Source organism: Mya arenaria, chromosome 16, assembly GCF_026914265.1.
Source record: "Mya arenaria isolate MELC-2E11 chromosome 16, ASM2691426v1".
Taxonomy (NCBI): Eukaryota; Metazoa; Mollusca; class Bivalvia; order Myida; family Myidae; genus Mya; species Mya arenaria.
The window spans coordinates 19673646-19686885 of NC_069137.1; the positions used below are offsets into that span (position 1 = coordinate 19673646).

The following is a 13240-nucleotide window of genomic DNA, read 5'->3' on the forward strand; positions in this document are numbered from 1 at the left end:
CCTCTTATCGAAAAAACTTTTGCGAGGGAGAAAACTTCTTACATGGCAGGTAATGTTTAAATATTTTATTTCTAATCAGAAAAATATATCTATTGGACATGCACATTAAAGTTTTAAATTTTGTACTCAATAATTATTTTCTTAAATTCGGTAAATGTTTATATAAGCAAACTATTCGAATTCCAATGCCAATTATGCACCTTTACTTACAGGCATGTTTTTATACTGCTATGGAAGTGAATATATGTTAAAACTATCTAAGTCTGTAGATCTAGCTCTTGTTGATGAGTTCAATAGAACGTTTAGATACATTGATGATATTTTAAGTTTAGATAATCCTGTGTTTACAGATAACATTCATTCGATATACACTTCACAATTGCAATTTAATGAATCTATTACATCCGTTTTGAAAGCATCCTATTTAGATCTGCAACTGGAAGTAAAGGAAGATATATTGAACATCAATCTTTATGATAAACGTGATGACTTTAATTTTAAATAATAATTAATTACCCTTCTTAAGATGGCGATGTTCCAATTTCAACATTATATGGTGTTTTTTTTATTGCACAGTTGATAAGATATGCTAGAATATGTACAGATGGAAAAAAAAATCAGCTCTCGCAGTAAACTTATGACGCAAACACTTCTAAAACATGTTTTTTTGAAATTAAGAAAACTTTTCTCAAAATTTGTGAATATTCATTATAATCATTATAATCTCAAATCAAAGTACAATAGTAGTCTTAAATCGCTCATTGCTGATAGTATTGCTCATCCCGATTTTTATGGTGATGTTTTAAAGAAAATACGTAAAATTAAAATGTTTCCAGCAGGTAGTTCGGCAGATAGACTTAATGAATTACTTGGAATTTATTTAAACCGTGGATATAAAGGTATAATTTTGAAGAGCACTTGCCTTCTTGTTTTTGAAGATGAATACCTGAAACAAAATATTGGGTTGAATTTGGGTTGAATATAGCATCCTTTCAGTGCTTTGATTTTTATGAAGATTTTGCTAATTCATGTTATCTTTAGAACCGTATTTGGCGACCACGTGTTGGCTGACTCTGAGTGTTTTGGCATGTGACTTCAATTTCTTCATATATTTTACATTTTCAAATCATTCGGAAGAAGAGGTTAGCAAATATAAGTCGATTTTAGTTTTAATAATGTTTTTCTTTATTGTTTTCCCAGTTTTAGTACAATGATGCTTTTTATTATGAAACTCTATGATCACACAGTTTTAAACCATATATTTTATAAGGCAGAGTGTGTGGGATGTTATTAGTTTCTAACGAAGACTGAATTGGGTGCTCTGAATTGTTTTCCTTCGTCTGCAGATAGTTGGGATCTCTAATCATAGAAGTACTCGGGGTTTACCTTTACGTTCATTATTATTTGTTTTATTGATAAGTTTCTTTAAGTTAATACATACTTTGATAAGGTTTACCTTTTGCGTTTTATCTTTATTAAGGATTGTTGGGATAAGAGTGAGGTTTGTGCACATAAACTGGTTAAAAAACCCAGTAAATTTACATTTTAATGACCGTTCCAAGGCGGTACCTAAAATTCTAGATAAACATACCAATTAATGTTTTTATATATATAGTATGTATGCACTGGGCTGTTTGTAGGGTTTTGTGCTGTTCTATGTTTCATGTTTGTGATTTCGTGTTCTATGTCTTTGGCGTTTGCCCAGTGCCAATACACCGGGTTCATGTTTAAACTTGTTGCTACTGAGCTTGTTTCTGTAGCTTTTTGCATAAATATTTATATTTTAGCTATACATTGTCAAGGTATAAGATGACAGATAATTCTGCTCTAAAAGCTAAGAAAGCTTTATATTGTCTTTTTAAAGGCATTGCTTCAACACTTTTTGTTAAGTCTTCAGTATTTTTTAAAATGTTTGATACAAACATATCACCTAATATGTTATATGGTGCTGAAATTTGGGGAATTACTTCAATAAATGCTTTAGAAAATGTCCAATTATATGCATGTAAAAGGTATTTAAATGTATCTTCTAAAGCTTGTTATGATGCTTTTACATATATATGCTTCGAAACGTTGTCTTAAGTATCGGTTAAACAATTTGAATTTTCCTGATGATAGAAGTTGTGTTACAATATGTTAAATTTGTATGCTAGTCAAGGTCACGAAAATTGGGTTAGTGTATTGCATATGAAAATGTTTAGGAATGATTTTGGATATATTTGGGAGTCACAGAATGTAGTAAATGAAAGTGCCTTTGTTAAAAAATATGAAACGAGATTAAAAGATCAACATCTACAATTATGGAGTCAAACTTGTTCTGCGAATATGAAACTTAATAAATTGTACATATATATAAAATCGTGTTTAAAAGCAGAATTATATGTGAACTGTGTTACAGTTGATAAATTTTAGATGTTCATCGTATTGCCTTGCTTTCGAAACAGGCAGGCATACCGGAATTGATAGGGACCGTAGACTTTCTTTATATTGTAAAAAAGGTTGTTGAAAATGAATATCATTTTGTTATCAAATGTCCGTTGTATAGAGATAGAAGAGAAGTGTATATACCATCAAAGTATTATGATAACCCTAGTCTTCACAGTGTCTTTCTATTAATAGCTACAAAAAATGAAGAGGTTTTGCAAAAAAATAGATATGTATTTGTATTATGCAGACAAAATTAAAGACAGTTTATCAATAGTTGATTATCATGTATGATGACATATTAAAAACTAATATTTTGTAAATTTTATGTTTGGTCAACTCCACGTTGTATATATGAATTTATGTATGAATATCTGTATATGGTCCGAATACATATTTGAAGATGGTATGTATTTACGAAATCGGCCATGACAGAAGAAGAAGAAAAAAAACAACATTTGTGTTTTTTTAAACTTGCTAGTCGCTTCGTAACTAGAATGATTTGGATTGTTTGCATCCATTTAAAAGAGAAAATAAATTGTATATAAATCATTGTAACTTTAATTTTCAGAACGGCTTTCCTTATTCGACGAATCTCGAGAGTTGAACACAAGTAAGCTATTTTAGTTCATCATTTTTAACACATTTTGAACAAAAAAATCACTGTTTTTAACGCTCACAATATTACGGTATTGTCAGTTTTAATGAAAATCGGGCATTATGGTTGTTTCAGTGAACAAAAATTGGGTTTGATTATATCTCATGTACGGTACTAACTTGATCATTTTCATCTTATATTTGAGTGACGACAGTTTAATGCCATTTTTTATACCCCCGAAGGTGGGCATATTAAAATTGCACCGTCAGTCTGTCCGTCCGTCCGTGTGTCCCGCTGAACAACTCGTGTCCGGGCTGTAACTTTCCCTCTAAGGTCAAGGTCACACATAGTGTTTATTCACAATGGAGTGCTGCATATAAGACATAGAGTATAGGTTGTCGTGTCCGGGCTGTAACTTTCCCTTGTATGGACATATTTTAAAATAACTTGCCAAATGTGTTCCACATAGCAAGACGACGTGTCGCGTGCAAAGCCTGTGTGCCCACCTCTAAGGTTAAGGTCACACTTACGTGTTTATTCACAATGGAGTGCTGCATATAAGGACATAGTATATGTCGTCCTGTTCGGGCTGTAACTTTCCCTGGTATGGACAGATTTTAAAATAACTTGCCACAAGAGTTCCACATACCAAGACGACGTGTCGCGGGCAAAATCCGTGTCCCTACCTCTAAAGTCAAGGTCACACATAGTGTTTATTAACAATGGAGTGCTGCTTATAAGGACATATACTATAGGTTGTCGTGTCCGGGCTGTAACTTTCCCTTGTATGGACCGATTTTAAAATAACTTGCAACATGTGTTCCACATACCAGGACAACGTGTTGCGTGCAAAACCTGTGTCTCTACCTCTAAGGTCAAGATCACACTTAGTGTTTATTTACAATGGAATGCTGCATATAAGGGCATAGAGTATAGGTTGTTGTGTCCGGGCTGTAACTTTCTCTTGTATGGACATATTTTAAAATAACTTGCCACATACCAAGACGAAGTGTCGCATGCAAGACCCATGTCCCTACTTCTAAGTTCAAGTCACACTTAAAATAACTTGCCATATGTATTTGACACGTAAAGGCAGGATCAACTTTTCATGTACTAACCTTGTTCATAGGTCAATGTCACATTCGGGGGCATTCGTCACATACTGTGACAGCTCTTGTAATTTTTATTTTTAGATTTAGATCCGAGTTTTTGTCTATGATATCTTTTATCTCAAATATTTTTATGGTTTATGTTTTCCAAACACAATTGACACTTAAAGTGTAGTCAATAAACTGGTTTAAATGAGTGTACGATAGATTAAGAAAATTTCAGTCATGAGTCAAAACTTTGGCAAACTTTGTTCACACCCTTGAGGTAAGCAGAGAGACATGCAATGTATAGATTTGACCTTATCTAGTTTTTTTAAGAAATATGTTTATAATGTTGTTTAAACCAGTGGTAAGTTTGTACCTAGGACGCTTTTGGGCTATTTTTATCCATTTAAAAAGTGAATGTTTGGTTATGTAAACATGGTTTTCTTAAATATATGCTTCATATTTTTTTTTTTATAATTCAGTGCACTTCATCAACAGATTTACAAAGGCCTGAAAAACATGTATACCCTTGTACAAAGTATGCCTAAAAATAGATTTCGAACATCTCTAGAAGATGACTATTTTATAATTGGATGTTCTGAAGCCAAAGGGGTCAGAGCCTGTAAACTGTATATATATAAACAGTTTAAAATGCATAAATGCTAGTTTATTGGGATAAACTAAATATCATTACCTTGTCTTGGACTAGCCTTTTACTTAGGACACAAACAAACTCGTCTTGTATTAAATGGTATACATATACATGTCATTTATAAATGTTTGTATGAATAAACATTTGGGCAATAAAAAACAGAAACCAGAACAAACTCGTATTTTGTTAATCTAGAACACATAAAAAACATTTCGTTTGCCTTTGATGGTGATTCTTTATTGTTTGTTTAAAAAAACGTATATGCTTTCTCTTTTAATTGGAGGTGCTTAGTTGGAAACGAAATGAATGTTGATTCGATAAATGTGAATTTAACACCATTGGTGGTCCTTATATTTATGTTTTTATCAATACTGGTTTTGTATATTATTATGAGGTCGGTAACTAGAGCTGAATTCAAAGTCCAGTTACCATTTTTACCGGCCTTAAATTGGTTTAGTTGACTAACAAGGTAAGTCAATCTACTATTATTCGATAGGTCCAGACGGGTAAAATGCGGTAGTGTTTTGTAATCATTTATGTTTGCAACATATTTTGGCACGTATGCTATTAGATTAATGGCATTTTGATTCACCCAGCCCCATTTGTAAACAAGAATCAAACAATTAGCACAATTATGTTAATGTGTGGGCAAACACAATGGGACGCGCAAAAAGAACGCATTCGGGGTTTAATGCATAACCTCATTCCTTTAAAAATACATGTGTATGTGTGTGTGTGTGTATGCGTGCGTGCTTGCGTGCCATTGTACGTGCGTGTGTGTGCGCGTGCGCGCGCGCGCGTGTGTGTTTGTTTGCATGTGTGAGCGTGCGTGTGCGTGTGCGTTTCTGAGGTTTTTGAATGTTTTTATGACTTAGTTAATCATATTTAAAACATTGTATTTAATTTTTCAGAGCGACTTTTCTTGTTCGACGAGTCTCGAGAATTGAACACAAGTGGGTTATATTTTTGTTCAAACCAATTATGGCTTAGCCTTTGAACTGTTGGTCAAACGTTCGGACTTTTTAAAGAAAACATTGACAAACACTTAATGTGCTGTTCACACCCAAGCTCTTTCAATTTTAATTTTCTAATACTTGAATACGTGAAATTTTATTTTTATGTTTTAGAGCTTGAAGTTGCCGAAAGAAAACTGCATGTATTGAAGGGAGGTAAATACATTTTCTTTGCATTATCCATTCCGATTGAGGACACATATTAATTGATATTACTTAATAGTCGGACGAGGTGTGGTTTACAGCCCTTGTATAAATGTACTCGCATAAATGTATTCCATTACTTTAGTTAAGAGAGAGGTTGCAAAATGCTACTTAAATGTGTACACGAATACTGCTTGGTGTGCAATACGTTATCGAAAATGCACATGTTTATGTTTAACATGACATGTGCAAGAGACACTGCGCAAACGCTGAAACACAATTTACACATTTTCTTTTTTATTCTTCAGTTAACTGACATTTGGATGTTTTACATTTTAGTGCGTGGACATGTCGACGGAAGACTTGTTGCTTTGGATAAAGGTAATTCACAATGTCAATGCATTTAACCTTTTCGAATGAAGACATCATTTTTTTGTATGCTCATACATGCGAACAAAAAAGATTTAACAGACATTCTATGAGTGTGCTCATACAAATGTGTGCCTTTACTCAATTTATTAAAGAGGTTGTGAAATGCTAATTTTTGTGCGATACGTCATAAACAATTCAATGTTCATTTTTCACGTGGCATATGCCAGGGAGTGCCAGGGAGTTCCGCAAATAACATTTTAATTTAAGCACGTACATGTCCTGTTTCAAAACCTTAATGAATTATACGCTCGTTTTAGAAATTAGACGTACCCAAGAAAGCCCTGATGACTTGGATACAGGTTAGTAGTTTTAATAGCAACTAAAACTATAAGGTTAACACACAAGCTACCATTAAACAACAACTGCATTATTATACGACAGACCAATTTTTATAATAATCATTAAAACAATGTTGATAGTCGCTGATTAACCGACTGGTTTCTGGCATTGGAACGAGAGAAGGTGTTACGGTGTCAGTTACATCAATTGTTGTCAAAGATTCCCTACGAAACTCGCCAACCGCAAATGTATTCCATATATGCGAGTTATCGCTAAATTTCACAAGTGATTTGTTAATTGTTTTCTGAGGTCAGTGACTAGTCGAGCCTCTTTTCTATTTTTCTGTAAATAAACAACTTCGGGTTAACTTCAAGGAAAGGTTGTTTTAACACAATAAATGTAATGACTTAACGCGCACATATGTTCATGGATACATACAGTTCACAATTGTTCTGTTTGTCATCACTGTTTAAAATAACACACTTTTCTCTCTCGTTTGCAGTAATCAGTGAGCTTCAAGTCATGTTGAAGGATCTCGACGAAAAAAATCTGAAATCTGAGTTACGCAACAGAATAAAATTGATACGTCTGATAAAACTCGTCATCTGTCTGTTGTACGCGTTATTGAATAGAAGCGGACGACAACGCCATGGCTCACAATGTAATTTGGGTACAGTACTGATTCTCCTTTTTCGATCTGGTGTTGAAGCAAATCCTGGTCCTGGCCCTCCAAGAAATTGGAAAGGTATTTCTGTTCCAATCTGAACATTTATTTACCGGACGATACGATATGACTGTGCATATTACTGCACATATAACTGTACCATATCTCCGAAGATCAATAAGGAAGAGTCTTGATAAGCATATTAGATTTTGTATTGCCATATTATGAAGTTAGTTTTAGAAATAGCGTTCATTGTAGGTGAGATGCTATTTGTTCAACCGTTTAATTTTGTAGGATTGCCAATATATAAAATAAATTCCCCATAAGGTTATTTCTGCACTTAAACATTTTATCAGTGAAATAAACAATGACGTCTTAACGCCTTGCGGTCCAAACAAACTGAACAAAACGCTGCACATTACTGCATCATATAATAAACCACACAATTCCTTTACAGATCTCCCAACAACTGTTAGACACTTGGGCATCTTATCAAGCCAGATTGCCAACGGCTGGGAGTATTACGCTGACCGTCTGGGACTCACAGAAGATGACAGAGATGTCATTGTCGCTAAGTACCCACGAACACAGATGCAGATCTACCACATGCTAAAGCTGGCGGCCCTTCTCCGACCAAACATGACTATGAGAACAATGCTGATAATATTGGAAGAGTGCACAGAAGAATTCGACGATATGGTTGTCGCATGGGAAAAGCTTGAAGATTTCTTTGGTAGATAAAACACGTTTCGTCAGAATTTGTATCTGTTTGTTTTATGCTGTTTAACAAGAATGAATAATTGTACTCATATTGTGCCCGTTTATTTATAAATAGTATTAATATTTTTTAAAGATCTATTGTTTTTTTAATTTATTTGTTTCGTAGGTTAAACAAATCTCAAAGAGCAAATACTATTTCGGAGGAAAGTATATTTTCAAACATGGTGACATCAAACGTAAATGCATGTAAAGTGTTCTTTATGTGCAATAATCTTACACCGGAATGTTTATGTTTAGCTGATGAAGAGGAAGAAATCCTAATTGCAGTTCAAGCAAATGAAAGAGATGGGGAAGGCGAAAATGCCTCTTCAAGTCGGGGTCTCAAACGTATCTCCAACTTTGAGTTAGGGGAATCATCTGTCAAAATACAGCGAAAGTAGACGTAGAAAGTAAATATGCAACGGGCCTATATGTAGGCAGTGAAGATGCAACGTGCATATAAGTAGGCAGGCAAATTCTCAAACAAACGTTTAAAGGAGGCAGTGAAGTTTAGAACTAGGTTGCATGGATTCAACGAGAATATAAACTTTGTTTAAGATATGATAAAACAAGTGAGCATGTTCATTATAAACGTATGATATTTTTTATCAGATAATGAAAGGAATATGGTTGAATCGAAATGTGACATAGTAACATTATTGTTTGTACATAAGATAATGAAGGCATAGAGTTGATTCGAACTGTGATATAGTAACATTTTTGTTTGTACATAACCTAAAATGTGATATAGTTACATTATTGTTTGTACATAAGATTACTAAGGCATGGAGTTAATTTAAAATGTGTTATAGTAACATTATTGTTTATACATAAGATAATGAAGGCAAAGAGTTGATTCGAAATGTGATATAGTAATATTTTTGTTTGTACATAACATAATTAAGGCATTGAGCTGATTTGAAATGTGATATAGTTACATTGTGTATAACGTGCCAAGTGAGTGAAAAACAAATTCTCCAAAATGGCGATGGATGAACATTGCAAAACTATACAAATGGAGTGTAAGTATATGCCGTGGTTTTAAATCACAAAAGTGTACAAATATCATCTGAGTTGTTATTTGATTTCAATTGAAAGTTATACACGGATTGTAATAATGTACATATTGCTTTGCAAATAAACTAATTTGTGTTCTTTTGTGGTGTTCTGAATTACAGTTTTACGATCCGGTCTGGTCGTTGATAATTTGATTTATCCTAAAGTTCTTTTGATTTGTGTAATATAAATCCGTCCATGAATCATAACTGTACTGGCCCGAATGAAAGTCAATATATGAAACCTACCGATCAGTAAACAATTCTGAGCTTTCAGCTCATTGTCTCTAGTAAGTATTGCTTCATGACATAGCATCTGACTGTAGGTAGTTGTGAAAATACGAAGCTTTCGATTATTGTTATTGTTTTTGATTTCAGTGTCATTGGCTCATAAAATAAACGAAATATACCTTTTGCAACTGCTTATTGTTCCGTAAATTGTCGCCTAAACAATATATGCATTGCACCATCTGCAAATATCAATAAACATAACTTTTGCATTGAAAATAATGATGTGTAGAGTATGTACAATACTTATAGTTTCTATATTAAGCAAATCCTTTTCAACAACCATATATAACGTGAAAAACGATTTCATTTTATTCCTAAAAAGGCTCAACCTTTGCAGCGGTTGCCGGCTGTGTTGGTAAATGTATGCTTATTCTGTCCTCAATCGAAGTGAAGAAATAAACTACTACATCGTGATTCAACGGACATCTCTTTTGCTTGAATTAAAATTAATCCGTAACGTTATTCAGAGAGACAAAAAAAGTCAAATTGTTACGCTGTAGATGACCATATCCCAAAATCAAATATCACGTAATAAAAAGAAATTCCTACGAATAAACGATATCAGGTTTTGTGGAGGGAACTTGTATTCACGCTTAAGGCATTTTCAAATACGGTATTCCTTGAGAACATGAACGTTTGAGGGCCGAGTTAATGCCTGATTTATGCATGGTGATAATGGTATACATATAAATATACATCTAAAAGTGAATGACTTGTCTAATGAATGAAGGACAGTTAGGCGGATCCGTGGTCTAATGGTAACACACTTGAATATCAATCCAGGGAACTCAGGTTCGATTACTTCCGCACCACTAAAAAAACGAATCATCTTTCTGTAGGGACGTTAAATGCGAGTCCCGTGTGACAGTGCTTTACACTGATGCACATTTTAGAACCAGGGTAGCATCAACCTGGGTTACATGCTGTCTGTGAATTATGTTCCAAAAGACTATCAATATTATTGGAACACTCCCCTGATGGGCAAGCCCCGAGTTCGCGTATAAATAAGCTTACACACCAAGAACATTCCATGCATAATTTCAATTTCAGCACCCCCACCCCCGGTGCATCAATGAAATAAAGATTTTATCACATGCTCTCAAGTGATTTATAAAGAACTACAAATGAAAAAAAAAGATGTACCACTGTTTCAAACAGTGAAATCACATCTTGGTATTTGTTTACACAATTCTGAAACGTTAACACTCTCTGAATGCCATATCAAACGTCAGCGTGTACGGGACTAGGACTCAATTTCAACGACCTCATTTCCGTTACTGTTTGGATACTTATTCCGAAAAGAGCTGCAATTGAATGTCATTTTACGTCATTTTACAATGCATATATTTTAGAACAAAACACGTGCTGGTTTCAGTGTAAGTCCGCAATATATTTCACCTCATGAACACAAAATAAAAAATAGTTCAACCGTGGCTACGCCACTCTTGAAATGATGCTGTTGTGCTCACTTGGTGAAATATATTAAACTGAAACTAGCAATGACTTTTTATACTTATTATATAACGCCTATACTTCCTTTATGGGCTATGTTCACGGATACTGCGTGTCAATTATAACGGTAAAACCGGCACTATTTTTCCAGCTGAGTGCCATCCAAATACTAGAGCATAGCTAGATAAGTTTTACTTAATATCTGGTACAATTAAACACTTCTTCTGCATTGTAGTATTACCTTGAGCTGTGTTTGGCAGCTTGGAATATAATTTTCCTGCAGTTTCCATTGGATTGCGGATTAATAAAATGATCACGTTATTAAGGCAATTAATACAGTGTCATAACATGAATTTGCTGATTCCATAATACATTAAAACTGGCAGGGACAAGACTAGTACTTTAACACATAACAAAAATATAATTAAAACTAAGGGACAAGTGTCGTAACCACCATATCTTCGGGAACGGCTCTACCGTAACGTGACAAACCAGGGCCAAAACTCTGCCCTCACAAACGGTTTGATTTTGCAAACTCTGTACTACCTCAGATAGTTCATTGAAACATACATATATATGCTTACTTTGCTCAACTATACCAACCGCTACCATAGCAATGTTATAAACATCGTTAGTTGTATAAGATGCATTGTCAGCCTAGTGCAATATAAATCCTCGAATTTAGAAGTAAGTTGAAGCCTGTGTTTTCCGTGTGTAAGATGTGCAAGTTGTATATTTTTTGTGACACCGTATCACATACTTTACCCCTTCTAAAGCATGTGTTGCACCCTCCTATATGTATTTAGCACCGGCAATAATACTAAAGCAATGATAACCGAACCCTCGGCTATGTTCAAAACGAATCTTGACTTATCGACGACCACTTGTGTGACAACATCTTCATCTGATCAACGTTTTAAGCATGCATATATATATCCGTTCAAATTATTTTCTTTAATACATAATCATCGTATTTCCTTACATAATAATCGTATTTCCTTACAAAACAACACCCAAAGTTAGAAATACAACTTGCGCGAAAATGGGACAATCACGTGGCAGGAATATGTTTTTACCTTATGTAGATTGTGATAGGAATACCCGTCATGGATACAAGTCTGGAAAAACTCAAAATCGATCTGCTTACTTAACCCTAGGGAAAAGATCCCATTCCAGTCCCCATAACAATTGTGTCAATGCCTGTAAAAAGGGATACAAAGGTGCAAAAATGACATTTGCTCTTTTTGGTAGTTATTTATAGAGTACATCATTAGAAACAATTTGGCGAAAATTTGAGGTCAAAATCTTAAGTACTTTTGTTGTTATGACGATTTAAAGAAGCACAGGAGTCGATCAATTTATCGATGAAAGTGTCAAAAAGTGGCATATTTTTTAGATAAAGAAATGAAACAACTCATGTTTGTTTTATGTCTTTATATAATTTGTAGTTATATATCTTACACAAAATAACATATTATTGAACTGGTGACAAAATTCTTGTAAAATTATGATTGAAGTTTTAAATGGCAATCAAAATGTTACCATGACAACCACAATACGATGCAATTCAATATTAAACGTAAAAGGGATCACACACGCCGCTCTTAAAAGTACTCAAACCTAAGCATTGGCAGACACTTTACAAATATATTTTTTAAAAAAATATTCAAAATGTTTAATACTTTTGTTGCTATGGTGATTTAAGTCCAAGGGGGGTCAGTGTACACAATCTATTCTATTATCGAAATATGAAGAAAATGTACATCCATAAATAAGTATTTCAATGTATCTATGCATTTTGTAGCTATGCTTATTATACACATTATAATTTCACTAATGGACAATCCTGTAATAAAAAAACAATAAATGTAACAAATATACACAGAAACATTGCAATGGCAACAAAAATACAAAGTAGTATATTTATTGTCTCTGTACATGTGTTTGAATCATTATTTCTTAAAATATAATAAGTTTACATAATGCAATATTGTATTTATATATATAAAACATATTACTACACTAAGAAACAAGTTGTAACCATGGCAACCACAAGTATCAATTTTCAATGCATTACATGTACAAATCAATTCTAGAAGAAAACTTAATGACAATAAAAATTGATGATATTAGCATAAAAAATATCACTGCATCATTTGTTAATTGTCAGTGTTACTGTAATTTGATGAAAAAAGGATATTAGGGTTCTAGCAAGAGTTATGGAAGGTTTCTGCACCCTGTTCTTTTTTGGAAGCACCCGTCATGAAGAGTAAGATTGGCAACCTCCTGCCTTCATAGAATTAAAAGCTTAAGACAATCAAATATTGATTTTGTTTTGATAACAACTTTATATTCACAAGACTATAAATACACACAGGCTTTA

General features: G+C 33.6%; 1 protein-coding gene across 10 annotated transcripts in view; it reads left to right on the plus strand.

The window, feature by feature from the left end:
- LOC128221325 (uncharacterized) overlaps nt 1–9217 on the plus strand; it is a 56916-nt gene extending 47699 nt beyond the window's left edge. For all 10 annotated transcript variants that reach the window (XM_052929878.1, XM_052929879.1, XM_052929881.1 and 7 more), the window contains 8 exons: nt 2996–3037; nt 5680–5721; nt 5896–5937; nt 6265–6306; nt 6615–6656; nt 7139–7381; nt 7758–8033; nt 8318–9217. In XM_052929878.1, the coding sequence (XP_052785838.1) occupies nt 2996–3037; nt 5680–5721; nt 5896–5937; nt 6265–6306; nt 6615–6656; nt 7139–7381; nt 7758–8033; nt 8318–8460 (872 nt within the window). In that variant the 3' untranslated portion in view covers nt 8461–9217. The remainder of the gene's footprint in view (nt 1–2995; nt 3038–5679; nt 5722–5895; nt 5938–6264; nt 6307–6614; nt 6657–7138; nt 7382–7757; nt 8034–8317) is intronic.
- The last annotated feature ends 4023 nt before the right edge of the window (nt 9218–13240 follow it).